Source organism: Lepidochelys kempii, unplaced genomic scaffold (genome assembly GCF_965140265.1).
Source record: "Lepidochelys kempii isolate rLepKem1 unplaced genomic scaffold, rLepKem1.hap2 scaffold_182, whole genome shotgun sequence".
NCBI classification, from domain to species: domain Eukaryota; kingdom Metazoa; phylum Chordata; order Testudines; family Cheloniidae; genus Lepidochelys; species Lepidochelys kempii.
Window position 1 is genome coordinate 114920 of NW_027333614.1, and position 25105 is coordinate 140024.

General features: G+C 61.1%; 1 protein-coding gene across 1 annotated transcript; it reads right to left on the bottom strand.

Moving 5' to 3' along the window:
- Positions 1-566: 566 nt before the first annotated feature.
- On the bottom strand, positions 567-24366 carry PRRC2A (proline rich coiled-coil 2A). The gene is given in 39 exon segments (XM_073326928.1): positions 567-657; positions 741-817; positions 909-1102; positions 1185-1283; positions 1393-1636; positions 2508-2659; positions 2661-2755; positions 2835-2991; positions 3296-3373; positions 3603-3689; positions 3692-3772; positions 3891-4069; positions 4072-4114; positions 4228-4260; positions 4262-4314; positions 4410-4544; positions 4629-4742; positions 5673-5909; positions 6235-6688; positions 6690-7334; positions 7336-7419; positions 7422-7778; positions 7780-8299; positions 8476-8590; positions 8593-8670; positions 10513-10846; positions 11202-11413; positions 11781-12183; positions 12392-12596; positions 13105-13195; positions 13344-13483; positions 13709-13788; positions 14007-14158; positions 14562-14705; positions 15465-15537; positions 16067-16166; positions 16341-16518; positions 16599-16771; positions 24169-24366. Coding segments are annotated over 37 exon segments (6477 nt in total). The 5' UTR covers positions 16711-16771; positions 24169-24366; the 3' UTR covers positions 567-657; positions 741-798.
- Positions 24367-25105: the final 739 nt, after the last annotated feature.

A 25105-nucleotide genomic window follows, 5' to 3' on the forward strand; every position in this document is an offset into this window, starting at 1 on the left:
ATTCCTCGCCCAGGGGCTGGATCGGGCAGCGTCCCCCAGAGGAAAGAGGCCCCAGGCCCCATTCCTCACCCAGGGGGCCAGATCGGGGCAGCGTCCCCCAGAGGGAAGAGGCCCCAGGCCCCAAGCCAGACCCCCATGCCCCATTCCACACCCAAGGGGCTGGATCAGGGCAGCGTCCCCCAGAGGAAAGAGGCTCCAGGCCCTAAACCAGCCCCCCATGCCCCATTCCTCAGCCAGGGGCCGGATCGGGCAGCGTCCCCCAGAGGGAAGAGGCCCCAGGCCCCAAGCCAGCCCCCCATGCCCCATTCCACACCCAGGGGCTGGATCAGGGCAGCGTCCCCCAGAGGAAAGAGGCTCCAGGCCCTAAACCAGCCCCCCATGCCCCATTCCTCAGCCAGGGGCCGGATCGGGGCAGCGGTCCCCAGAGGGAAGAGGCCCCAGGCCCTAAGCCAGCCCCCCATGCCCCATTCCTCGCCCAGGGGCTGGATCAGGGCAGCGTCCCCCAGAGGAAAGAGGGCCCAGGCCCCAAGCCAGACCCCCATGCCCCATTCCTGGCTCACCGGTGGGCCACCATCCGGGCGCTGGCTGCGGCTGACCCCGGCGTAGCTGGATCCTGGGGCCCGGAGGCGGGAGCCGAAGGGGCCCACACAGGCTCTGTGGGGGAGAGGAGAGTAGGTGAGGGGGGTCCCAGTGGGAGGGGGCCCCCTGGGGCTCAGCACCCCCCGCTCCTACTCACCTGCCCCACCGCTGGGGCTCGCCCCCCCGGATTGCTCAGCTTCCGGTACTCGGGGAAGGGCTTCAGCTCCATGGGGTGCAGCTGTGGGGAGAGGGGAGCAGGGCTCAGCCGGGCCCCTCCAGTACCCCCAGCCCTCCACCTCCCCAAGCCGGGGACCCTCCCTCCCCCTTACCTCTGTGCGCCCCATGCCATGGGGAAGGCGCGGACGGCCGAGGGGACCAGGCGCCCAGCCAGCTGCCCCGGGGGCCGCAGGGCCGGGGTGACGGGCACCAGGGGCAGGGGTGGGGGGGCTGCTGGCGCCCCCTGCTGCAGGGAGCCGAAGTTCACCACAGGGGGCAGCTGCGAATCCACCATGGGCAGCAGCATCTGCGGGGGGAGAGGGGTCAGCGCACAGGGACGGAGCCAGAGAGACAGGGGGCGGAGCCAGCACATAGGGGGCGGGGCTCACCTGCTGGGCGGGGCCCGGGCCCTGAAGGAAGTTGCTCTGGTTGGCCTGCGGCAGGGAGCCCGCGTAGAAATCCGAGGGGGGGTTCAGCTCCTGCCGCACCTGGGGCGGAGGAGGAGGAGCCAGGGATCAGGGGCGGAGCCAGGCATAGGGAGCCCCACCCCCTCTCCCACCCACCCTCCATCTCCCCTACCCCCAGAGACCCCCGTACCTGGAGCAGGGGCTGCTCGGGGCCCAGCTGGCTGCCGCAGAAGGGGGGCTGTAGAGGAAGGGGGGGGCTGCCTGGTAGAGCAGCCCCGTGGCCGGCAGCTGGCAGCTCGGCCGCCTGCAGGGCCGAGAACTCCACGTACTGGCCCTTGAGGGCCACCCCCGAGAGCAGGGCCGAGCCGGGCAGGACGGGGGCCGCCGGGGAGCGCGGGGCCGGGCCAGGCTGCAGGTACAAGGGCTGGGATCTGCAGAGACAGACGGGGATCAGCGGAGACACGACGGGAGACGCGGCCCCTCTGGGGTGGGGCCGGGAATACGGGGACCCCTCGCCCAGCGCCGACAGGCGGCCCCTCTGGGGTGGGGCCGGGAATACGGGGACCCCCTCGCCCAGCGCCGACAGGCGGCCCCTCTGGGGTGGGGCCGGGAATACGGGGACCCCTCGCCCAGCGCTGACAGGCAGCTGGCTCGGGGGGGCTGGGAATACGGGGGACCCCTCGCCCAGCGCTGACAGGCGGCCCCTCTGGGGTGGGGCCGGGAATACGGGGACCCCTCGCCCAGCGCCGACAGGCGGCCCCTCTGGGGTGGGGCCGGGAATACGGGGACCCCTCGCCCAGCGCCGACAGGCAGCTGGCTCGGGGGGGCCGGGAATACGGGGACCCCTCGCCCAGCGCCGACAGGCAGCTGGCTCGGGGGGCCGGGAATACGGGGACCCCTCGCCCAGCGCCGACAGGCAGCCCCTCTGGGTGGGGCCGGGAATACGGGGACCCCTCGCCCAGCGCCGACAGGCGGCCCCTCTGGGGTGGGGCCGGGAATACGGGGGACCCCTCGCCCAGCGCCGACAGGCAGCTGGCTCGGGGGGGCCGGGAATACGGGGACCCCTCGCCCAGCGCCGACAGGCGGCCCCCTCTGGGGGGGGGCCGGGAATACGGGGACCCCTCGCCCAGCGCCGACAGGCGGCCCCTCTGGGGTGGGGCCGGGAATACGGGGACCCCTCGCCCAGCGCCGACAGGCGGCCCCTCTGGGGTGGGGCCGGGAATACGGGGACCCCTCGCCCAGCGTCGACACGTGGCCGGCTCGGGGGGGGCCGGGAATACGAGGGACCCCCGCTCCCCCTTACTCTGAGATAGCGCGGAAGGGGTCCCCGGGCGGAAGCTGCCGGTGCTGTTGCGCTGGGACTCCACGGGGGGGCTGGGCACCTGCTGGGGGGGGCAGAGGGCGTGGGTCAGACAGACGGCCAGCCCCCACCCGCCCAGCCCCCCGGCCAGCCCCCCTGCCCCGCCCCAGCCAGACGGAGGGTACCTGGGCCATGCGAGGCTGGCTGCTGTAGAAGAGCTCGGGGTAGGGCCGTTGGCTCTGCCCCCTCTCACCTGCAGGGGGAAGCAGTGAGCAGTGAGACCCAGGCTGGCCCCCACGGCCCCCCCAGTGCCCCATGCCGCCCACCCCTACCTGAGAACGCCGAGGGCTCCGCGGGGAGGCCGGGGGCGCAGGCCGCTGGCCCCAGAGGCCAGGGATCTGGGCTCGCAGGGCCGCCCGGGGCACGGGCTGGGGGGCCGTGCTGGGTCTGGGGGCGGGAGCAGCTCCCACTCCCGGACACGGCCGCCAGCTGGGGAGAGAACAGCAGCAGGTGAAAACGCGCGCCCTCGCCAGCCGGGACAGGACCCAGGAGTCCTGGGACTGCCCTCCCCCAATCCCAGCCCTCTCCCGGAGCTAGAACAGGACCAGGAGTCCTGGCTCCCAGCCCCCCCAGACCACTGATCCCCATCATCCTCCCAGAGCCAGGACAGGACCAGGAGTCCTGGGACTCACCCTTCCATAGCTGGGACAGGACCCAGGAGTCCTGGGACTCACCTTCCCCCAACCCCCTCCAGAGCTGGACAGGACCCAGGCATCGGGCACCCCTCACTCACCCCCTCCGTGAGGCCTGGGGCCGGGGGCTCCTTGCCAGGTTTGCTGCCCTCGCTCACAAGCAGCCCCAGGTCAGTGTCCTGCAGGGACGGGAGCCAGGTGAATAGAACCCAGATGTCCTGGCCCCCAGCCCCACCCAGAACCAAGAGAGAACCCAGGCGTCCTGGATCTCAAGCCCCCCTGGCTCTAACCACTAGATCCCTCTCCTGCCCAGAGCCAGGGGAGAACCCAGGCATCTAGGCTCCCCCCATCCCTGCCCGCTCTAACCCCCAGCCCCGAGTTAGGACCCAGCGTCCGGGTGCTGCTCACCTTGTCGCTGGCCCCGAACTGGATGGGGGGCCAGGGCTGGGGGTCGCTGGCTCGGGACTGGGCTAGGGGCCCCCACTGCTCTCCCTGGCCATCTCGGCTCGCTGGGAACGCTCCGTCCCGATGGGGCCTGGGCCAGGAAGGGCCCGGGGAGCAGCCGGGGGGCTGCTGGCCTGCTGGGGAGGGGAGAAGTAAGTCATGGCCCCCAGCCATTCCTGCCCCCCCCCCAGGCCCCAGCTCAGCGCCCCCCTCTTGCCACCAGCAGATCAGCCCCCCCCGTAGGGCCCCAGCCCCCCTCCTACCTCTTGTCCTTGTGAGGGCTGGTGTCTTTGGGTGCTGGCCTCCTGCCCTGCTCCTTGGGTGCTGCCCCCTCGGCCCCAGGGGCGCCCTGCGTGCCCCCACACCAGGCTCGGGGGTCGCCTTCAGGCCGCCGTCGGGAGAGCTGCGCTGGCTGCAGCTGGCCGACGAGACTGGGAGTCGCTGCTGAGATCCACCCCGCTGTCCGATTGGCTCATCTGGGGGGTGGGGGGGAATACGTTAGGGGGCAGCCCCGACTGCCCGGGAGAGCCCCCTGCTGCCCCTGCCCCGCTCCCTGCAGTACAGCCCCTGGGCTGCCCCCCGCGCTCACCTCTGTGCTGACAACGTCTTCAAAGGCATTCAGGCGGGTCCATCCAGGGCTCCACAGATCTGGGCCGGTAGGTTTTCCTGGGGGCACCTGGGGGGAGGGGATCTATCAGCAGCCACCCAAACTGCCCCCTGAGAAGGATCCAGCGGCACAGGGCGACTGGGTCCTGCCCCCCAGCTCCTTACTGGATTGCAGCCGGCTCCAGATGTGGGGCGCCAGCCCCTCGGAGGAGCTGCTCCTGCCGCGCTGGCCCAGGTGGGCGCTGGGGGGGTCCTGCTTGGGCTGGGGAAGCCAGGGCTGTGGGAATAGCCCAGGGGGTCCTGCGGGGGACGAAGAGGAGTGTTATGCCATGGGGGGCAAGCGCTTGGGGGAGGGCCCCCCGGTTCCCGCCGTCCCCTCTCACCTCCTGCTTGTGGGGCCGATCCCGGCGCCTGGGGAGGAAACCGTTAACCCCGGGGACGTCCCCAGGGCCCTGGCGCCCGACTGCAGCAGCTGGGTCTTGGCCAGGAACGGAGGCTCTGAAACACAGGGCGGGGGTCAGTGCGTCCCTGTCCTCTGGGGGGCGCCGGCTCCCTTCCGGCCCCGGGGCGGGGACTGGCTGGCTCAGGGGGCAGGGAACGGGGCCCAGGGTCTATGCACTCTAGGGCAGTGGGCTCCAACCTTCTTACACCCAAGATCACCTGTTGAGTTTAAGGCAACCAGGGTCTCCCCCCACCCCTTCCCTGGGGTCCCGCCCTTCCCCAAGGCCCCGCCCTGCGCACTCCATCTCCCCCCCCTTTGCTCACTCTCCTCCACCCTCACTCACACCAGGCTGGGGTGCAGGAAGAGGGCAAGGGGGCTCAGGGCTGGGATAGGGGGATAGGAAGGGGCATGGGGTGCCGGCTCCGGGAGGGGGCTCAGGACATGGGGTGCCGGCTCGGGAGAGGGGTCGGGGCACGGGGGTAGGGGTCCAGGAAGGGGCATGCATGCCGGCTCCGGGCAGGGGCTCAGGGCACGGGGGTGCCGGCTCCGGGCAGGGGGTCGGGGTACGGGGGTAGGGGTGCAGGAAGGGGCATGGCATGCCGGCTCTCCGGGCAGGGGCTCAGGGCACGGGGAGCCGGCTCCGGGCGGGGGCTCAGGGCACGGGGGAGCCGCGACACTTATGGCAGGCGCCTCCCCCCTGCCTGCCCTGCCCCACCCCTGCTCCCAGAAGGGGCCAACCCACCCCTGTGCACTCCCCTCTCTGCGGGCACCGCCCCCAAGCTCCCATTGGCCACAGTTCCCTGTTCCTGGCCAATGGGAGCAGCAGGAAACGACCCCCCAGCGCCGTGGGGTCATGCTGGCTACGCTCAGGAGCTCGACCCCCGGCCCTAGGGGCGCCGGCTCCCACCCTGGCTGGGCTGGGGGCCTGCGCGTGCAGCGAGTTTGCTGGTCTCGGGCTGCTGGGTGGGGCCGAGTGGGCTGTTACCCTCGGCTGTAGCCGCCCGGGTGGGCGGGGAAGGGAGCCGGCGGCGTGGGGCCCGAGGCGGGTGCGGTGCCGGGGGGCGACTGCTTGGCGTGGGCACCATGGCGGCTGCTCAGCTCAGCCAGGGCCTGCTGGATGCCAGCCGGGTCGCTGGGCACCACGTGGTCCAGCCGGTAGACGGCGCTGGTGGTGGGCCCGGGCGGCAGGCTCAGCCCCGGGGGGCGCTCCTCCGCTGGGGCGGCTGGGGGGAGAGCTCGAGTTAGGGGTGGGGGGCGCTCCTCGCTGGGCACCCCCAGTCCTGCCCACCTGTAGCCCCCCAAACCTGCATCTGCCCCCGCCCACCCCTAGCAACGTGTCTGTGCCCCTGGGCCCTGCCCACCTCACCCAATTCCCCCCCAGTGACGGTCCATTGTCATTAACGCCCTGTACCCTCGTTATGAGCCCCCATTAGTGCCTCCCCCATCTGGCTCCCACTCCCCAGGGCCTGCGGGCGGCTGCCCCCCAATTTCCTCCCCCCGACCACCCCCCAACATGTGCCCCCTGTTTGTCCGTGTCTGCCCCCACACCTGCGGTTCCTGGGCGAGGGCCAGGCCTCTTGTCCCCGCGCACGCCGCTGGGCCCCCCGCGGCCCCCGGCCTTGCCCCCGCTGCCGGGCCCGGGGTTGGGGCGCCGGTTCTGCCGGTCCATGCCGGGCCGCTGGCTGGAGAAGCTCCGTTTGGAACATCTCCTTGCGCTGGGCGAGGGTCAGGTCGGCGCCGGCCCCTCGGCCCCCCAGGGAGGGGCGCCGCCCCCCTTCAGGAAGGCTTGGGGTGGGGGGCCCCCTGGCTCCTTCTCGCCCGGCCCGCCGCCCCGGCGCTCGGTGAAGTCGCTGCTCTCCGAGGCCGTCTCCCACTCCTCGTTGGCCTGGTCCGAGTTCTGGTTGGACAGGTCGGGCGACTTGGCGCCGGCCACGCGCCGGGAGGTCGTTTCCCTCGCCGGGGTGGGGGGCGGCGGGTGCGCCGGGGCCCCCGGCCCAGCCCGCTGCTCCCCTGTTGAGCCGGGCCGCGTTGTCCCGCTCCTGCTTCAGCCGCCGGAAGCGGGGCGGCTTGTCCTGCTGCTGCGAGCGGCCATGGCGCCGCCGGCGGGGGGGCCGCTCGAAGCTGCGATCCACCGTGCCGTTGGGGGGTGGCCCCGGCTGCTTGGGGGGGGCCTGGAGCCCGGCGAGATCCTCCGGCGCCGGGAGACCGGGCCCCCGGCGCCACCTTCTCCTTGCCAGGCGAATCCGGCACCACCTCCCGCTCCGGCTTCTTCCCGGGTGGGGGCTTGGCCGGGGGGCTCCAGGTGCTGGCCCGGGGGGCGCCCCCCGCCGCGCCACGCCGGGAGGGCACGCCGCGGGGGTGAAGATACGCCGCCGCGGGCGCCCGGCTCCGAGAGCGGGGCGGGATCTTGTCGGCAAAGCGGGGCAGAGCGGCTGGGCCCCCGGGGCCGCTCCCCCCTTGGCGGGCTGGGGGGCCAGGGGGGCCGGTGCCGCCTCCTTGTCCGAGTGGGCCACATCGCTGGCGCTCTCGTGGGTCTCGCTGCCCGTCTCTGAGCCGCGCTGCCGCCGGCGCTTGGGGATCTCCTCGTACTCGGAGCCCTCGCTACGTGTCTCGCTGGCGTTGCGGGGCCGGGGGCCCCCCCCGCCGCCCGCGGGGCCCTGGCCCCTCCTCCAGGCGGTAGAAAGGCTCCCGGTAGCTGCGGAACTCCCTGCTGCGGCCTCGGCCCCCGCCACCCCGGCCGCGCCACTGTAGGCACCCCGGAAGCCGCGCCCACGGGCGAAGTACTCCACCCGGCCCCGGGCGCGCCCCCCGCCCCATGTAGCTGCCGCCCCCACGGTCATAGGGGCACTCCCGGCGCCGGCGGTGTGGGCGACAGCGCCCCCTGCTGCTCCTTGGGGGCCCCGCCATGGTGCCGTTCACCAGAGCCTTGGCTTTGGCCTCCTTGCCTGGCTTGGGGGCTCCTTGGGGCCGGGCTGGGGGTCCGGCTTGGCGCCCGCTGGCTCAGGGCCCTCTTTGGCTTTAGGGCGCGGCTCCTCAGCCTCTCCTTGGGGGGCGCGGGGTTTCTTGATGGGCCCGGCTCTGCGCGGGGGCTTCTCGCCGCCCTGGCGGCTCCTCCGCCCGCCGGCTGCTGCCCGGCCGGGGGCCCCAGCGTGTCTCCGTCTTGGCCTCGCGCCGCGGCGGACGGGTGGAAATCGTGCGGCTGGCGTGAGGGGCGTTCGGCCCGGCGTGGCGCCTCCTCCTTGGGGGGCAGGGCCGGCTCCTCCTTGGGGGCAGGGCTGGCTCCTCCTTGGGGGGTTTCTTGGGTGCCGCCAGGGGCTCCTTGAACCCGGGTCCCCTCCCTGGCTCCTTGGGCTCCTCGGCGTTTGGGGGCTTCTCGTCCGGCTGGCGCTGGGGGGGCTGGGCCAAGGCCTCGGGGCGCCCGTTCCTGGCCAGCTCCCCTGGAGTGTTGGGGGGCAGGGCGAGGCCGGCTGGCCAGGGCCCTCCTGGGCGGGACTCGTCCCCTGGGAAGCGGTGCAGGGGGGCCGGGGCGCCATTCTCGGCAAAGGCTGGGTAGCTGCCCACGTAGGGCTGGGGGGTGGCGGTCTCCCGCAGGCGGACAGGGGGTGTCTCACTCCTGGTGGGAGAAAAAGGTGCGTCAGCCCAGGAGCCGGGCCCTCCACTACCTGCCCCAAACCTGGCTCCCTACCTCCCCTGCCCCATGCCCTACCCCCGTCAATGTCCTCTGCTCTGCCCCACAGACCTCCCATGCCATCCATGCCCCTGGCTGCCAGCCCCTTTCCCCCAACTCACCGCAGGCCCTTCTCCTCCTCGTCTGGCTGCCGGAGGGGCGAGGCAGGGCCGGGGATCAGTGGCAGCGAAGATGTCTCCCCCCCAGCCAGCTTGGGGTCCATGGGCGGGGTGCCCGCTCCCGCAGGATCTGGGGGTGACGCTCAAACTGCTCCGAGCTGGATCCCCCGCTGTCTGAGCGCTCGCGGGGCAACAGGCCTGGAGGGGGGGCAGAGAGCACATGTCAGAGGGCCGGCACCCCTGGAACAGACCCACAGCCCCCCGGGTTAGACTAGCCCTACCCATGATGGAGGCAGCCATGCCCCTCCCCCCACAATGCACTTAGACACCAATGGGGCAGTGTCAGGGCATGGCAGCAGTCACATGACCCAGACCAGGAAGCATGGGGGTGATCATGTGACCAGGTGCGGGTGTAGGCCTGGAAGGCACCTCGGGAGGTCCCTAGTCCTGCACGGGTGGCAGGACTCAGGATATCGAGACCACCCCCGACAGGGGTTTGTCCAACCTGCTCTCACAAATCCCCCCGGCCCCGGGCAATTTATTCCAGGGCTTCACCACCCGGACAGCCAGGGAGCGTTTCCCAACGTCCAACCGAAACCGCCCTGGCTGCAGTTTAAGCCCAGTGCTTCTTGGCCTGTCCTCAGGGGTTAACGAGAACAATTTACCTCCCTCCTCCTCCTAACAACCGTTACCTACTTGAAAACCGTTCTCATCTCATCTCCTCTCCAGACTAAACAAACCCAGGTTCTCAATCTTCCCTCCTAGCTCAAGTTTTCTAGACCTTTCATCATTTTGTTGCCCTTCTCTGGACTCTCTCCAATCTGTCCACGTCCTTCCTGAAATGTGGCGCCCAGAACCCGACACAAAACTCCAGCTGAGGCCTGATCAGCGCGGAGCAGAGCGGGAGAATTACTTCTCGTCTCTCGCTTACAACACTCCTGCTACTCCAGCCCAGAAGGATGTTCGCTCTTTTTGCGACAGCGTTACACTGTTGACCCATATTTAGCTCTTGCTCCACTCTGACCCCCAGGTCCCTTTCCGCAGGACTCCTTCCTAGGCCGTCATTTCCCATTGTGCGCGTGCAACTGATTGATCCTTCCTAAGGGGAGGACTTTGCATTTGTCCTTATTGAATTTCGTCCTATTTACTTCAGACCGTTTCTCCAGTTTGTCCAGATCATTTTGAATTTTAATCCTACCCTCCAAAGCACTCGCAACCCTTCCCAGCTTGGTATCGGCCGCAAACTTTATCAGTGTCCTCTGTATGCCGTTATCTAAATCACTGATACTGAAGATACTGAACAGAACCAGGCCCAGAACCGATCCCTGCGGGACCCCACTCGTTCTGCCCTTCCAGCCTGACTGTGAACCCCTGATAACGACTCTCTGGGGACGATTTTCCAACCAGTTTTGCACCCACCTTATGGTAGCTCCATCCAGGTTGTATTTCCCTAGTTTGCTTATGAGACGCTCATGCAAGACACTATCAAGATATACCTCGTCTCCCGCCCAGCCACCAGGCTTGTCACCCTGTCAAAGAAAGCTCTCAAGCTGGTTTGGGGCGCTGTGTTCTTGACAAACCCAGGCTGACTGTCACTTATCACCTCATTATCTTCTAGGTGTTTGCAATTTGACTGCTTAATGATTTGCTCCATTATCTTTCCGGGTACAGAAGTGAAGCAGCCTGGTCTCCTCCCCGGGTGGTCCTTATTCGCTTTTCATACATGGGCACTAGATTTGCCCTTTTCCAGTCCTCTGGAATCTCCCCCGTCTTCCGGAGCTTTTCAAAGGGAATCGCTAACGGCTCGATTTCTCCCCAGTCAGCTCCTGGAGTATTCTGGGACGTATTTCATCGGGCCCTGGTGACCTGAAGACCTCTAACTTGTCCAAGGGGTTTTTGACTTGTTTTAGACGTGACCCAGGCCCCAGGAGGGGGTTGCCAGTGGGCGATCATGGGACTTGGGTCTAGCCCAGGGAGACCCCTGAGCCAGGCATGGGCGGGGCCAGTGGGTCACAGGACCCAGGCATGGGCGGGGCTTACCAGAGGGGTGCACCCCCGGCGGGTAGAAGTCCATGGGCGGCCGCCCCTGCATCATGCGTGGGTCCATGTAGGGCGGGATCACCATCCAGCGGGGATCGAAGTTCATCTGGGGCATGGGCGGGGGGCGCCCCATGGAGCCTGGGTACATGGCCTTGGGCGGGGCCTGCTGTGGGGGGGGCGGGGCCTGCTGCTGCCCCGCCCCCTGCGGAGGGTGGATACCGGGCGAGGGGCCCAGGCCCGCCAGGGAGGCCGCCGCCTGCTGCTGGGGGGAGGGGGGTGCCGGGGGCAGCCCATGCTGCTGCTGCCACTGCTGCTGCTGCTTCAGCAACTGCTCCTGGGGGGCACAGCGGGGTTAGCGCCCCCCCACACCGGGCTGCAGCCCCCCCCGACCCGCTCGGCGAGGCCCCCCCCCCACGCCGCTCGGCAAGGCCCCCCCCAACCCTCCCGTGCTGCTCGGCAAGGCCCCCCCCGCTGGGCTGAAGCCCTCCCCAACCCCCCTGCGCCGCTCAGCGAGGGCCCCCCCACGGCCCCCCAGCAAGGGCCCCCCCAACGCGGGGCCGCACCCCCCCCAACACAGGGCCGCACCCCCCCAGCGAGGGCCCCCCCAATGGCTCCCCCCATGCAGGGCTGCACCCCCCCAGTCCCCCTCCTCCAGCACAGCGCCCCCTAGGGAGCCCCCCAGCTGTTACCTGCTGCTGCCGCTGGAACCGGGGCGGCAGAGACTTCTGGTACTTGGAGTAGCCCAGGGTCTGGGCCGGGGGCGGCTGGCGTGGGGGCGCCACGGTCTCGCCCTTGGGCTCCGTCTTGGGTGCGGCAGGGGCCGCCGGGGGGGCCGGCACCATCACTGGCTCCTCCGGGACCTCGGGCGCCTCTTTGGGGGCAGGCGCTGCAGGGGGCTCGGCTGGGGAAGAACGGGGGGCGTGGGGGGCGTCAGTCGCTGGGCACGACACGGGAGCAGAGAGGCCTCACCTGGCTTCGCCTGCCCGGCGGCCACTGCTGAGATGTGGCCCCCGGGGGCGGGTTGCCCGGCGGCCACTGCTGAGATGTGGCCCCCGGGGGCGGGTTGCCCGGCGGCCACTGCTGAGATGTGGCCCCCGGGGGCGGGTTGCCCGGCGGCCACTGCTGAGATGTGGCCCCTGGGGGCGGGGGCGGGTTACCCGGGGCCCCCAAGGCGCGGCCCCCGGGGGCGGGGGCGGGTTGCCCGGCGGCCACTGCTGAGATGTGGCCCCGGGGGGCAGGTTACCCGGGGCCCCCAAGGTGCCTCCTACCTGGCCCGGCGTCGAAGCTGGTGCTGCTCCCGCTGCTCCGGGGTTTGCTGGCCGGGGTCGGCTCCTCCTGGTCTCTCTTCTCCTCTGGGGGAGCAGGGGCTGGGGGGGCCGTGGCAGCCGGGGGGCTGGGGACGGCCGGGGCCGGGGCCGGCAGCGGCGGCGGCGGGGGGGCCGGCGCTTCCTTGGGGGGCTCGGCTTTGAGGCGCTTGTCAGGGGCCCCAAACTTCTCGTCCAGGCGCTTGAGCTTCTCGGCGCAGGCGGCCCGGCGCTCCTCCTGCATGCGGCGCTCCTCCTCCTCCCGGCGCCGCCGCGCCCGCTCCACCGCCGCCGAGATCTCCGAGGAGGACTGCTTCCGCCGCTGCCGCCACGCCTCGTCCTCGTCCTCCGGCGCCGGGGGGCGCGCCTGGGGGGCGGGGGGGGGGTCAGGGGGAGCTGGGCCCTGCCCCTCGCCCCAGCCGTCCCCCACCCTGCCCCGGAACCCTAGTCCGGCCCCCCGACTCCGCACCGGGCTCTCGCCCCGCTGCCCTTAGGTCCCCCTGGAACCCCCACAGCGAACCCTCCAGCCCCCTACATGCCGGGTGCCCCCTGACCAGCCCCCCCCAAACACTCACTGGGAAGTCGTTGGGCTGCCCCCAGTTGCCCCGGTTGGGGGGTGGGGGTGGCGGCGGCGGGGGGCGAGGTGTGGGGGCGGCAGGCGGTTCCTTGGCCCCCTCCGGGGGGCGGGAGCCCTCGGCCCAGGCCGCCTTGACAGGGGGCAGCTCCTCCTTGGGGCTGCTGGCCTTCTTGCCCTCGAGGCCCAGCCCCTTGCTGTCCTGGCTGGGGGGCAGAGGTCAGAGATCAGCAATAAACACAGCGAGATGGACCACGGCTCTGATCGGGGGTGGGTGGGGCAGGGGCAAGCCTGTGGGGCTGATCCGGGCTTGGGGGGCATAGATGCAGGGCACAATGGGCTAGCGGGACCGAGCCAGAGGGTGGAAGGGGGCAGGCCGGCGGGTCTGTGCTGACGGACTGGATGGGCCAGTAGACTGATCCAGAGTTGTGGGGCAGGACAGGCTGGCGGGTCTGATCCAGGGGGCTGGATGAGCTGGTGGGTCCTTTTTGGAGCTGGGTGTGGGGGTGAAGGGATGGGCAGGGATGTGGGGCAGGTTGGGCTGGTTCCAGGGGCCTGGACGGGCCAGCAAGTCTGAGCTCGGAGGGGGCAGGATGGGGCGAAAGATGGGCCAGCGGGTCCAAGCGGGGGGCAGGATGGCAGGACAGGCTGGCAGGGCCCAATGGGGGGCAGGGGAAGGGCAGATAGGGGGCTGGCGTCCCAGGTCCCTCTTACTGTTTCTCGGCCCCTTCCTCGTCAGACTCTTTGCCGTCCTCTTCGTCGCTGAATTTCAGCTTCTCGGTGTAATCCACCTCCTCGTGCGCGCCTGGCCAGACAGACAGACGGCATCAGAGCCCCGCAGCCGGACCCCAGGGTGCCGGGCTAGAAGGGAGCGCCCCCCAACCACCCCCCACAGAGGGATTTCGAGGACACCCGCCCCCTCCCCGGTCTGGATCCCCAGTGAGGGGCGCTACCTGCCCAGCCTTCATCATTCTCCTGGTCCAGCTCGTCGAACTCCTTCAGGTCGTCCTGCCTGAGCACGGGCGGGCGGCTCACCGGCTCCGACACGCGCTGGGGGGGCTGCGAGGGGCGGGGCCCAGCCAGCCGCGGGAACCTTGGGGGGGAGGGAGAAGCACAGAGAGGCTAGGGACAGAACCCAGGAGTCTGGGCTCCCAGCCCCACCCCCCTGCTCTAACCCACTAGACCCCACTCCCCTCCCCCAAGCCAAGGAGAGAACCCAGGAGTTCTGGCTCCTGGATGCAACTGCTAGACCCCACTCGCCCCCAGAGCTGGGGAGAGAACCCAGGCATCCTGATGCCCCCCCAACCCCTCCACTCACCTCTGTGCGTCCGGGGTAGGGTAGCGGTAAGGTCCCTGCGGCCCATACGGAGGCGGGAACGGGAGATACGGGGGGTACATCTAAGGGGAGACAGGCCATTAGGGTGGCCCCCCAATGCTTGGGGGGTGGGAGATTTCAGCCCCTCCCCATAACCCTCGATCTGCTGACACTCCCTCAGTCAGAGATGGATCACTTCCCTGTGTGGGTGTCCACCCCCGGCCAAACCTCCCTGCCACCTCTTCTCTCCCCCTCCCCTCCCCACGGAGCAAACCCCCACCCCTGTCCCTGGGACACTCACGAATGGTGGCATCATGCCCCGGTAGGGAGGGAAGTGGGGCGGGGCGGAGGGCTGCATGCCCACCCCGGCCCGCCCGTCGGGGGCTCCAGGGTGCTGCTCGGGCACCTCCCCATCAGTGCCCCGCCCGCCTCCATCCCGCCAGCTCGTCGCATCTGCAAAGGAAAGGGGGAAAGGGTAAGGCAACACGCAGCCACGGGGGCTGGTTGTCCGGGGACCTGGCCCAGCACAGAGATGCGGCCCCTCTGGGGTGGGGTGCAGAAACAGGGGACCAGCTGAACAGAACAAGGCCGTGACCCACAGAGAAGGGGACCCGCGCGGGGGGTAGGGTGGAGGGACCCTGTGGTAGGCGGGGGAATGGGCTGGCCAAGGTTTGGCTGACACAGCCGGGTTCACGGTTCAGTTAGGGGGCCCAGGACATTGGGGTGTTTGATGACACAGAATGTCACAGGCCTCTCCTTGTGTCCCCCTCCCTCGCCCTGCAGCAGAGGCCCCCAGTGCTGCATTGGGGCACCCCTTCCTGGGTGGGGGAGCACCCCCTGTAGGGGCAGGGCTCACTCTGGGGGCGGAGGTTTGGTCCGGGCCCATACGACGCATCGGTAGTGTCCTTTTCTTTGCCAGCTTTGTCCTGGTCTCCAGCCGCCTGCAGGGTCGGAAATTCCTCGCGAGAGAATCGCGACAGTAGGCTTGATCCCTTTCCACCTGCAGAGAGAGGGAGGCTGACTGTCTAGCCCACCTCTATGACCCTGGAGGACCATGGAACAGAAAGAATTGTCCCCTCTATGACCCTGGAGGGCCAATTATCTTCCAGCTCTATGACCCTTCAGGACCAAAGGGATGAGAATTGCTACCTCTTTGACCCTAGTGAGCCTATTATCCTCCGCCTCTATGAAGCCAGAAGCAAGAGGCTGTGACGTGCCAACTCTCCAACCCTTGAGGGCCAATGTGTTTCATCTCTATGACCCTGGAGGACCAAGGACCAAAGGAATTACCACCTCTATGACCCCGGAGGACCAAGGACCAGAGGAATTACCACCTCTATGACCCTGGAGGACCAAGCCAGGGAACTGCCAGGCTGAATGAGACTGGGACCCACCTAGCCTGTCTCTGAGTGGTCATGGCCAGCTGCTTCAGAAGTCCACGCCAGAAACCAGCCTGTGGGTGGTGCCCAATGGGGGTGGGCATGTCCTTCCTGATCACTGGCTCAGCAGTGGGCTCAGGCCCTGGACAGTTGGGTTGGGGTTTGAGCCCTCAAGTCTCATCCCCTCTAACTGAGTCTGAGAGCTCTCATCAGCCATTGAAGTGTCTGAGCCTGCTAGGCTCTTTGACTCCATGACATCAAGTGGCAGAGTTCCACGGGCTAATGGTGTGTTTGACATTAGAGCATCCCCCTAAGAAGCCCCAGCTCCTTGCAGCACAGTGCCCCGAGCTCCACTCTGGGGGATCAGTAAACAAACTCACCATCTCCTTGCGCTCCATGGGTAACGCTGGCCTGTGCCCAAGACTTTACCCCGCTTGCTACTGTAGGGGGATTCTGACAGAACAAAGGAGGGGGCAGGGTTAGGTTGATTCTGGGGACTGCAGGCCCCCACTAGCCTCCCAAGATCCACCCACCAGCCCCACGTTCCCAGCTGCCCATTGAACAGCTCCATTGATTCACTCTCGGGTCCTGGGCCAAGGCTGGGATGCTCCTTCGGCAGAGAGGTTACAGCACCAACCTCCAGCACTAGCGCCCCCTGTGGCCCTAGGAAATGCCAGCAGGGTCTAGGTGTCAGCGACATGGACGCAGGCTGGTTGCAAGAGAGAAATCCTGAGTTCTCCCCCTGGCTTTGGGAGGGGAGTGGGATCTGGTGGGTTAGAACAGGGGCACCGGGAGCCAGGACTCCTGGGTTCTCTCTACCACTCTGGAATTGGAGTGGTGGTTAGAACGGTGGGCTGGGTGGGGCTGGGAGTCAGGACTCTCCTTGTTCTCCACCATGGACACTGTTTGGGGAGTTCCCCTAAAGGCACCCCCAGGATCTTGATCTCTGTCAAGGGAAACCCCCCCCCCCCACCATCTTCACCTCGGGTGCTGTTGGGGGTCGTTTCGGTGGGTTTGAGGCAGACGTCTGTGAAGCCGGCGGTGACGGCGATTCCGGCGGCTGAGCTGTCGAGGCATCGGTACTGGGATGGAGGGAATGAAAGAGGCCAGGCGATGGAGAGCGAGCGAGAGAGAAAGAGACTTCAGACCTGGGGCCAGATGGGAGCCGGTGCCCCCTAGAGAGGAAAGGCCCCATGTCCCATTTCCCTGCCCCTCTGAGCCAGGCCCACCCTCACACAGAGCGGAAGGCTCCTCACCTCTTTGGGTCTGACTGTTCCTGCTTGCTTGCCCATCCTGTCCCGTCTTTTGGTACTAGTGAGACGTTGGGGTCATTGCCTTTGTTCTCCGCTTTTAAGCTTGGCAGGTTCGCAGGGGGTGGCATACGCCGGGCAATGGCAACTTTCCCGAGACTCTGCAAGCCATGGCGAGGGGCTACTGTAGGGAGAGAGAAGTTAGGGCCTGTTCTGACCCCTCCACCCGCCTCCCTGCAGCACAGCTCCCCCTCGTGCCTGTACCTGTGGGTTTCTGAATCTCTAAGGACTTCCCCTTGTACGTATCAAACAGGTTGAGTGACGAATACTTTTTTCCATCCTTCCCCTTTGCTGTTTGCCCCAAACGATCTGACATCGCGCTGGAAGGTCATTGAGTACGTTGGTTCCTCCTGGCTCCTCGCGAAACGTGCCTCTGTCTGCAGGAAGGACAGAGGTGAGAACCCAGGAGTCCTGGCTCCCAGCCCCATCCCCTCTAACCCCACACCCCAGCTAGAGCCTGGGAGAGGATCCGGGAATCCTGCCATTTTGTTGCGCTTCCTAGTTTCCTTGTCACTTACAAATCCAAAGGCCGTATTTGCCTTTTCGCTGAAAGCTGGTGTTTCAGGAGGAATTGGTTTGAAGCTCTGTGCTTATGTTAGGTCCCACACAAACCACCTCACCCACTTCCTAGGAGGTAACATTTAAAAAAAAAAAAAATGATGGAGACCGTATCAGACAAAGTGAGCCCTGGTTTTTTTATGAGAATGGTTGAGTCCTGTATAGTTTTTATTTGAAGTCCAAGAACATGAGGGTTGTTATAAGAATAAGTCAGCCAACCCAGCATCCCTGGGAAAGGTTTTGCTGGAATTTCAAACTTCAAAGTGACAGGGGCTGGTTTGCTTTGGATTTCAAACTTTCCCCTTGCAACATAAAGACAATGGGGGTGAAATAGATCTGGCTCCGAACATAGTCCCAAACAACAAGAGACTGTGAAAGTGACGCAGGTACTTCCTCAAAGCCACATAACAGGGAACCAGGAATGAGGGAGCTATTTCTGTAGTCCCAAACAAATAAGGGAAGATGAAACTGATCAGGCCATTTGTGTAATCCCAAAGAAACAAGTTACATGGCCCTGAGGCAATTGGTGTTTTCCTTCCTGGTCAGACCCGGGGCAGGGAAGGGAAGCGTTTCTAACCCCTGGGGTTAGTTTCACTCCATCCTCCATACCTATGCCTGCCCCTTTAAGGACACGTCCTTGACTCACCCTCTGAGCCTGAGCTCACCTCAGCTGAGACGTTGGGATCCCAGGGTCTCCCTGACAGCTGAGGTATAGCTCAGTACTGGGGTCGGGTGAGGACACGGGATGGGGCTGTCTGGGATTTCGGAAGGTGCAACTCACCCCAAGTGTCTGGCGATGGGGAAATCCAGCATAAAGCTACCTGGAGTCAGCCATATGAAATCTCAGCCCCCCAGCTCTAACCCACCAGACCCCACTCCTCTCCCAGAGCTGGGGACAAAACCCAGAGTCCTGGCTGTAAAACACATCCCTGTAAAGCAGGTGTCTTGTCAAGGTATCTGCAGCAGTTTCTAATTGAAAGCTTAATCTGTGCGCTCGCTCTCTGAAATCACTGTGCCCCATTTCCCCATACTTCCTGGCTGAGCCAATACCCCCCAGCCCAGAGCTGGAAGACACAGCTGGGCGGAAAGGCTGCAGGTGGGAGGAATTCTCCAGAGCCCAGCGAGGCTGCAAGCGCTCCCTTGGCAGGGCCTGGGAAAGGGGAAAATGAGATTGGCTGCTTTTTAGCAGCCATGAGGGGGAAAGAGAGGGGCGGCGGGGAAAGAACCAGAGATGTCTCCCCTCCTCCCCAAGCGCAGACCGATTTAGGGGGAGGTTTGGTGAGGACAGAATTAAAGATCAATCCATGGCGCAGAGAGATCAGATTCGGAAATCACAGGCCATGGGGCGGCTATTGTCGTTTGGGATTTCCAACCTGCCAGGCTGACACAAGAAAACTCAGACCAGATGATCTAATGGTCCCTTAAAACGCATGGCTTCACTGCCGCAGACTGACAGGTGGTAATTTTACAGCCACACCTCACGGAGGTCTTGATACTGATGGCTGGGTTTATTTTCACAGATTAAGACCAGAAGGGATAACTGTCATCCTCTAGTTTGACCCCCTGTCCAACAGGCCACTGCTCTACCCTGAATTAATTCCTGGCTGGATTTTCAGAAGGCGGGGAATCAAGCAGGAGAACAGGAATGCGTGACAGAGAAAATAAAAGTGTAAACACAATCCACTCCAAGAACAACTCATAAAATAGCCTACGAATAAAGAGGGGTGTAAATAAATCCATACAAGAACTGTCCAATCTGCAGAGAGTAACAAATATGGCTAGCAAAAAAAAATCCTGCTAATGGAGAGGTGTATCCAAAGCATTCAGTTTACAAGCCATCCACAATTATCGCTAACAAAATTACTATTAACAAAGGAAGGTCACAAACAAATCCACATGAAAACTACACAGTCCTCTTACAATCTACCCAGAATAATCAAACGCTGTTAAATGAGGAGGAATGGAAGGAATCAACAAAAAACAACTGGTCAAGAACAGGAGAGGAAAAAAATCCAGAATCTTAATAAATACAAAGATTGTTAACCAATACAGCCAAGTATAAATAACCCACACAGCGCAAAGACACTGGTACGAGCCTCTGTGTTTCCAATGACCACCAATATTAATTAATTTCTCTGGTGGATTACGTACAGTGCTCTGTAGTCGTAAATACCATCCTGCATTTTCTTTACAGAAAGCCTGTGGCCTAGCAGATAATGCACTGGACAGGGACTCAGGACACCTGCCTTGAACTAGCTCCGTCCCAGCCTCTTAGGTGACCTTGGGGCAAGTCACTTCCCCTGTGACTCAGTTTCCACATCTGTAAACTCGGGAGAAGGATATTGACCCTTCTTAGTAAAACATTGAAAGCTCTACATGGAAAGTGCTAGGTAAAAGCTAAGGGTCATTATTGCGGGATGGGGCGCAAACCTTATAAACAGCTTTTTTGTCTCAAGAGCAGTACTCTGTATTTGCAGACATTTTAATTCAAAATGATTTCTTACTGTGAGGATTTCTTATTGTTGATGTAGATTGTTCACATCTCTCTACTTGTTAGCAAGACATCCAGAGCCATGAAGATTATTAAGATTTAAAGGAGAAACAATCCAGTCATGGAGTAAACACTTAATGAAAACACTGTTAAGGATACCATGCATGCCTCTTATTGGGTGGCAGTACCTTGTGTTAGCCATATTGGTGTGACATTGTTAAGAAATACAAGATACTGTTAAGAAATATTGCTAAGAAAGGAAGAGAATACAGGATATTTTTAGGAACAAAGATTAAAATGCACCCAGAATGAATAAATATACTGTTAAATACAAAAATATATTGTTAAACAGAAAGTTAACAATATACACGCACAATATATATTGTTAACAAATGAACAGGGGATACAACCACCACAGAATGACAGAAATGTAGGCCTGGAAGAGATAATCTAGCCCATCCAGGCAGGATTAAGTGTACCTGGTACGTACCACCACCATGAAATACAAATATTGTTAAATAAACAGGACAATCACATCACAAAGTGAGGAGTAAACAAGACAATATTAATAACTGGTCCAATTCACAGCTGTATCCACTAGATGCAGAAAAATACAAAACATTAACATGATTTATATATAATCAAAGGGTGAATGATACAGCACTGGATAAACACATATCGCATTAAGTGCCCATCTTTGAAATCCTGTGTTAAGATTGTAACACCATGACAATTATCTCCCACAAATGACTGCAAGTTACTTAGAGACCAAGGGGCAAAACACTTTTTTAGGGGGTGGGAGGGAAGAATCTTTATTTTACAGATATTTGATTGGCAGACAGAAGGAAGCTGTCGGAGAAGGAAGCAGAGAGGTTGGGGTTTCTTTAAGCACCAATTCCTCTTACATCTGAAGTATCCAGGGACAGGGCAGCATCCAGTCGAACTCACTGGGAAAGTGACAATTGATATTGTATTTTAATCTTGATTTGGGATCAGGCAAACCCTCGCTATTCAGGTGTCCAGTTCTTTGCACAAATTTTGATCATTCAAATTACGGATTTTCTTTTTAAAAGGCCCATTACAGTCACATGTAACATCGGCTGCCCCTCAAACAGTGTATGAAGCTTTAGAGTAAGTGTAATTTTGGGGCCTCTCTAAGAGATACGATGCATGCTAATATTTGTGGATTATTTACCTAGTAATTAAAGGGAAGGTTTAACAATCTCTCCTGGCCCTACTTTTAGCGCCATCCTGATAAAAAGACATTACACATAAACCTGAATTCTTCCTCCGGTCTCTTTGTGGCGATGGTATACATTTAGTTCCCCACCACGAAACGTATAAATTTGGCTACATTACGGATGCTCCATCAGGAGTACTGAAGGGAGACGAAAATAAAGATTCCCCTAGGTATAATTTTAGCATCACCCCCACAAAAAAGGGGATCCATTCACAACGCAGCAAAACGTACTGGTGCATTGGGTAACAATAAGTGTACAGAGAGCAGGTTATCCTGAATATCACTGCAGATGGAATTAATAAACCATTCGGATTTGGCATTCATCAGCATAATCAGAGTGGTCCCTGATTTCAGTACCCAAATACGGCTCTAGCTGGACGTTAATTCATTATAATGTCTGTTCATTTAGAATGGTTTATTAATTTAGCATTGTCTTTAGTAGGGTGCCACTGGCATACCCCTGGGGAGGTGTCTTAAAATCTTTACAGTTACTGAATTAATGAATGTTTTTGTACCATAAATTCCAGGTAAGAGACCCCCAGCCTTAATCCGAGAGTCGCCATGACACACAGATACGGCTTGACTACTAAATTCATCATTAGATGTCAAAGACACCCCACCAATGTCGACATTGTCCTGACCATGCAAATTAGAAGACCCCACCCATTACTTTAGCTGATTCCTTTCCGCCCCATTCCTCATTTTCTTGTAACCCTAACTAAGCCTGCTTATTCTTCGGTTCTGTCCCAGCTCCCCAGATCTTCAGGAGACAGATGACACACAATACGGTAATAATTTGCACCAACTATGCACACCCATATTAACAAAAATAAAATAACGAGGGATACCAACCCCATTCTTCCCCCTTCGCTCCCCCATCTTTTAAATGCCCACATAACGGTCAGTAATTTCAATTCAATCTATGTTATTAGTCCTACAGTATACACAGCACGGTATGCATTCTTTATTCTAGTCTCTCATTTTTATTTAAATACGGGACCAATTACCAACTCCACAACCCCAAAATGTAATGAGTTTGTACATCTAAATGGATATTTATTAGTAATTCACACAGATCTCTTATTTTACTTCTTTCCTAGATTAAAAAAAACAAGACCGCATCCGCTCCACACCCCAAATTTCACTTTCAACCTAATTTAAAAAATAATAATAAAAAAACCATCAGATAATGACTGAATATAAATAATTTAGCTGCTGAAGCCTGAGTTGGCATTAAGAAAGGGTGGGGTAAAATTTCCATTCCACCACATACATACCTCCTCAAATTCAATTATAATAGCCCTAAACAGTCTTTATGAGACAAGGATAATTACGGGGTGAGAAAGAAAAGAAGAATTCAGCCCCCCAAACCAACAGAGACCCACTGATTCCCACCCTAATCACAGACTGATAATGAATCTGTGATTGATGCCTTCAGCTGGCAGGTGTAGGGCAGTGCTGAAATATAGGGTAGAGTTCAAATGGACCACCCCAAAATGGCAGCACCCCCCCCACCCCAAATAAACACCCATGTGGATTTTTTTTTGTTTTGTTATTGGGGCTTATTTCGGGGGGGGGGGGGGGATACACAGACCTTCCTTCATCCCGTCACACACCCCAAATGTGAATCACCCCAATATCATTTTAAAGGAGGGACTAACAGGTGTGTCAGGACAGAGGAAAGAGGGGTAATGCTACACAACACCATCAAAATACACCCCCAAATCTCTACACCACCATGAAATCATTTAAATTGCCCATGGTCTTTTTTTAGGGTGGTATCAACGTACGGGCTAATTCACCCCCTATTCTACTACAAGCACCCCATATTTATGCCTTCTATTGCAATGGACTATTTTTAGGGTGGGGAATATTAGGAAAAGCTACCTCCTGCTTCACAATCACCTTCCCCTACCCCAGATTTCAGCAACACCCCGATTTCCAGCAGCCTGAAAATGGGGGACTGGGTTTCCCCCCCCACCAATTAAAAATACGAGGGTGCGGCCGAGAAAGGATTGGGGGTCATTTCGATCCACCACCCCCCCCGGCTGTGCCCTAAACCAGCACCCCACAAGGAGGAAAGTTGTCTATTACCCCAAAAATTGGGGGAGGGGGTGCTTTTGTTTTTTACAGCGGTTTAAGATTTTTCTCAGGTGTGGCTGAAAAGGAGGTTTACACGAGACCAACAGGCATGCACCCCAAATTACAGTACCATCTCAGTAGCATGGATGGGGTTTTTCAGATGAATTCAGGGTGCCGCTTTAAATAGGAGGGAAAGAGAGACATTAAATGGCACCCCTGTCCTACCGCCAGCATACATCCCACATTTCAATGACCGCCCATTATTTCCATCATCATTTCTTAGTACCCCCCACAAAAGTGGGCTAGGTTTTGTCAGTAACAAATATTTTAGGGTGCTACAGAAAGAATGAAAAGGGATTTAATTAGCGCTGATTTACCCCCCCACATTTCAACAATACCCCAATGGAGGAACATATTCCACCCCAGAAATACAGATGAGGGTTTTACAGTGGTTTCCATTTTTTTTGTTAGGGTACCACTGGAAAAAAACCAAAGCAGCGGGTTCAATCAGATGCAGCCCTGCTCTGGCAGGGATGTGCACCCCAAATTTCACACTCCCCCCAACAGTAGCATTAAAAGCCCACCCAAAATGAGGGTTGAAATGTTTGGTGGGGTTGATTTTTTTTTTTTTTTAGGGTGCCGGGGAAATAAGGAAAGAACAATGAGATTCACCCCTTGCCCACGCATCAACAGGGACCCCAGATTTCTCTGGTACCCCAAGACCGCTCCTAAAAGTGTGTCAGGACCCCACAAAGAGCAGGCCGGATTTGTCCAGTGGGTTGAATCTTGGGGGCAAAACTGACAGCGATGGGGGGGGGAGAGGGTGACAGCAGCCTTCACCCTGTCTCTCCCCACCTGCCCAGCCCCCCCCCTAGAAACCCCTCACCCCAAAAACCCCATTAACCCCTCAGCCCCCTTTAAAATTCTGGGGTAGCTTCAGTGGCTTTGAAATTCTAGGGCCAAATGGGGGTCCAAGAGGGATCCAGCCCCCCCACCACTGCGTACCCCTCATGGTGACCCCTCACTGAGCCCATGGGGGACAAGTTTTGGGGAATGGGGGGGGCTACTCCCCCCCCAACAGTCACTTGAACCCTCCGCTCTGAGGCTCTGAATTGGGGGGGGGGTTAGTGACCCCAGACGCCCCCCAAGGGGCAAATGCCCCCTGGAGGTGGCAGGGGGAGCGATTTGGGCGGGAATGAGGGGGTCCAGGGGGGAGGATGGGGGCCCCCGAGGGGCGGATGGATGTGGATGAAGATGGGGGGTTAGGGAGAAGGAGAGGGCTGGGAACAAGATGGCGGAGGCCTGAACGTTCTACCGGCTCAAGCCGATCCGTCTCCCCCCCCCGCCTCCTTTATAGGGGCTGAGCGCCGAGCCCAGCGGGTCGGAACCGGGTCGATACCCACCTCTTCGGATCGGGCTCGGTCCGCTCTATCCAGATACGGGCTTCCCGAGAGCGGATGGGGTCGCCAGGCGGAGGATGGATGCGGATTACGGCGGGTCCCCCCCCCCCCTTGTTTTATTATTTTTTTCCAGGGCCCGATGTGGGAGCCTCGGCGTCTAGGCACCGACTAAACGGCCATCCGGGTCCCAGACCCCGGCGGCGCAGGGGAGGCCACGCCCCCACGCCGCGTAAGGGCGGGGCTAGAGGCTGGGAGGGGCGGAGAAAGGTCAATCAGGAGGGGGCGGGGCTTCCCAGGGCCAGAGCGTGTGCGCAGGACTGATAATTTGCATAATTTATGAGAAGAGGTGGGAAATCTTGCAGGATGGAATAGTGAGCGGCCTTTAGGGGGTATTTTTGTGATTTGCATAATTTATGCAAAAGAGGAGAGGTTTGTGGTCCAGCAGAAGTGTGGTGGGTTTGTCTCTCATTTGCGTAATATCTGCGAAGCAAAGGAGGTTCCTGGTTTCAAATTAAGCTCTTTTATATTTGCATAATTTATGCAATAAGAGAGTGGCTATTGATAACGTAAAACGACGTGTGCTTAAGGGCTTCTGTTCGTTTGCTTAACTTATACAAGGTAGCCTAGGCTGATAGTGTAATGGTAATTAACCAGGGTTATTTAGAGGTTATCTCATTTACATAAAGTGCAAAATATGCTAAAACTGGATTATTCAGAGGGTCTGTTCCTTTGCATAAACAGAGATGTAATGAACTAGTGGCATAGGGAGATCTTGGGCCATTAGCATAGTGTATGCAAAAGATAAGAGACTTCTGGGCTAATACCTGGAGAGCCTTCTAATAGGCATAAATCCTGGCTTGTGATGTAATGCCACTGAGGTAGTTTAATGTCCTCATCTGCATAAGGGGCGAGGCTTCTAGCATAATAAAATCAGTTCATT